We start from the raw sequence: 3,298 nt of genomic DNA, 5'->3' as shown, positions 1-3,298 counted from the left end.
AGAACATCTAAAATATTTGAAGAATCAATTATTATTACCGTTCTAATTAAACTGAGTAAAAGAAATATATGACACCATTATACTAACCTGTATTTTATTAGTCATTCTGGAGATTCTGTTTTCCTTTCTGTAAATTGTATCTCAAGGGACAACTAATATATGCAGTTTAATTTTTTACAGGTCATCTGTATGTACAATTGCACTAACTACATACTCGCTAACTTCTAACTCACCTATGTCACTACTATCACCTATCGATGAATCACTCCAATAAGGCATTTTATAACATTTAAAACGTACCTGATTCACTTCAATACAAAAAATTTCATTGCTTATTGCGGAACATTTAAATATTTGAATTGTTGAGGACAAAATACCAACATCATAGAATGAATCTACTTTTTGAAATTTTTTTACAACCAGATAATATGTGGCATTGTCCACTAAGATATTAATAATGAGGCAAATTGATCCGTCGTGTAAAATACAACAATTATCTCGTATATCCAAACTCAGCAAAATTTTGTTGAATATTAATTTCCGATACTGATAGCTGTTTGGATTAATATTAGGTGGAAGAGGACCTTTATTATGCGCTGAAAATACTTGCGTAGAAGAATTAGTGAGTTTAGAAAAATAAGTTTCACCACGATGCAAATTTGTTCCACAAGTTTCCATTTCTGACATTCTATTGTAAAACTGTTGAAGAGGAAAATTAGGTTTTCTACAGTATTTTCTGAAAACTGGCATATTATTTTCATAAGGAAAAGCAGAAAACGAATCAAGAGGACCTAATTGTCTCACGTCATTTGTGAGATGAAGAAGACCGTGCACATTATATGAAATAAATGATAAACCATAAAGATTTTCACATCGAGCGACAAATTTTTGTAGAGCAAGTTCAGCAAAGTTTAAATATACTTTTGATGGTGAATTAGAAATCAATATTCTTATGGCAGTATGCAAAAACAAAAAATGAGTATATACTTGGTGATTCAGAAGACCGTATGTTACTACTGGACCTGTATATAATAGAAATTGACGAAACTCTGTTGCCTTGTATTTAGAAAACTCATTAATTGCTCTAGGACGTCTTGCAAAATCTGATGGACAATATGTTTTAAGATTATCTAATCTTTGAGATATTATAGCGATGGATCTTGCTGGTAATTTTGAAAAACGTGTATATTTACCACATATCCATGCGGATAAAAGTTTCTTCATAACGCCCAAGCATACTAAATGCATATATTCGAAGGGAACTTGTGAAACCATACCTATGGGTAACATTGACAATGGGCTTTTGCCATCTTTGTGATGATCTTCATCTATACACCTTAGATATTCTTCATTTGTTCGAAGAGGATGATTAACACCACCAAATGTATATCTGTCTTCATATCGTAAACCAGAAACTTTGCACTTCGAACAAGGATTTCCAGATGTATGACCTTTATGATTAAGGACAAAAGCACGAGCTGGTGCATCGGCTATAAAACATCTTAAACGTATTGGTATCTTATTACCAGCAAAATCTATACCACCGTTGCTTATTACATTGTTAACATCAGCAACAAATTTTTCAAAAAATAAATTAGGATTATGTGGTTTCTCAGCACCACTATATATTCCAATTATTATTGGCCTTGTATATTTAATATTTGCAAGTCTACATTGGATTGGCCAGATATGATTACTTCCTACTCTATCTAAACTACATCCATCTGTATTAAAGTCGATTTCTAATTTACGTGGTACAGATACCGAAGGAAGACATGATAAAGTTTTAATAATTTCTGCTTCAAGAGAGAAATGAATATATTTTCCTGGATCTACTTTGGATACGACAACAGGTGTACGTGGAGTTTTTAGAAGAGTTCTAACATCTTTTGGTAACGAAGAGAAGCATGTGTGTGTTCGAAGAACAGATAAAATATTATTGCATTGCACATGTGTAATATTATTATTAACAAAACACGCAGCCAAACGATCTTGAAATGTTTCGTCATTGGAAGTACTGAGAAATGAGGAAGTGGAATATTCACTGTCATTATCATTACTAATAGACAATATATCATTATCGAGATTATCGGTATACGTAACATTAGAGATATAGTTAGCAACATCGTCTGTAAAAGAAACTTTGTCTGTTTGAGAGGAATCATCACCGTGAATAGAAGAAGCAGCATTATCCGGCTGTTCAGGCGTAACAGAATCTTGTGCAACATTGAAATGCAAAGTATCTTTAATTTCTAAAGCAATTCGTCTTCGTTGCCTAGCAGATAACCGGTGAAAACATTTACGCGAAACAGAATATTTAACTACTTTCATACTCTCCTCAAAAATCGTCCAGAAATCTTCAATAAGAAATCCTCTGCACACCAGAAGAACTCGGATACTCGCCTCAAAAATCTCTTCTCTTCAAAATCTTTCCGAATCGTCCTCTGTGATAACCTTATAGCACTCACGGTGGTTGGATTCAGAAGAACGCAGTAACGGTAACAGTGCTGGAAGTTACAGGACTCGCGCATGCTTAGTAGCGCGCATTAAATGTGCGCAGCCGCACGTTGCACGTGATTACGCCATGCACGGCAAGGTTTGTTCTGTTATTTGCGTAAATGTTGTGTCTCATCGGTCTCATCGTGCTAGTGCAAACCTTGCCCTGTTTTTGCCACAAATTTGCTATAATACCGTGCACGGCAAGGCTTGCTCAGTTATTTGCACAAAGATTGCGTTTCTTCGTCCAGAGCAACTGTGCTCTAATTTTTCAGGCAAATAACCAAGAATGCTAAATCATGTTTTGCAAAAGTTTTACGACTTAAGTTTGTATCAATTTTAACAACAATATTCTAGCAAACATTTGTCTTGCTTCGTCATGTTTAAATATTTCAAATAAAATTATGACAAAACTTCGTCACAGAATGCGACAAATAATAGAGAAAGGCTTGTCGTAAATTTTACGCATAGAAGAGAGCAAATAATGCATGACAAGATTTGTTTCATTTTTGTCGTAAAATTGCCATCATACCGTGTATACTAAAATTTGTTATTTATTGACTAAAGTTTGTATTTCATCATGATAGCATTATTTGCTCTCTTCTATGCGTAAAATTTACGACAAGCCTTTCTCTATTATTTGTAGCATTATGTGACGAAAAGTTTTGCCATAAATTTACTTGAAATATTTAAACATGACGAAGCAAGACAAATGTTTGCTAGAATATTGTTGTTAAAATTGATACAAACTTTGTCACAAAGTTTTAGCGAAATGTGATTTTAGCACTCTTGGTTATCTGGG

General features: G+C 33.7%; 1 protein-coding gene across 1 annotated transcript; it reads right to left on the bottom strand.

The window, feature by feature from the left end:
* Positions 1-12: 12 nt before the first annotated feature.
* LOC105566980 lies at positions 13-2,571 on the bottom strand. The gene is made up of 2 exons (XM_012021456.1): positions 234-2,571; positions 13-127 (listed from the first exon to the last, which is right to left on the bottom strand). Exons 1-2 carry the CDS (start codon positions 2,329-2,331, stop codon positions 102-104), a joined length of 2,124 nt encoding a protein of 707 aa, XP_011876846.1. The 5' UTR covers positions 2,332-2,571; the 3' UTR covers positions 13-101.
* Between the last annotated feature and the right edge of the window lie 727 nt (positions 2,572-3,298).

The sequence above is a fragment of the Vollenhovia emeryi genome, unplaced genomic scaffold (genome assembly GCF_000949405.1).
Source record: "Vollenhovia emeryi isolate VEMERY1.0 unplaced genomic scaffold, V.emery_V1.0 DF943023.1, whole genome shotgun sequence".
Classification (NCBI taxonomy): domain Eukaryota; kingdom Metazoa; phylum Arthropoda; class Insecta; order Hymenoptera; family Formicidae; genus Vollenhovia; species Vollenhovia emeryi.
This window is presented reverse-complemented; position numbering and strand designations above follow the sequence as displayed.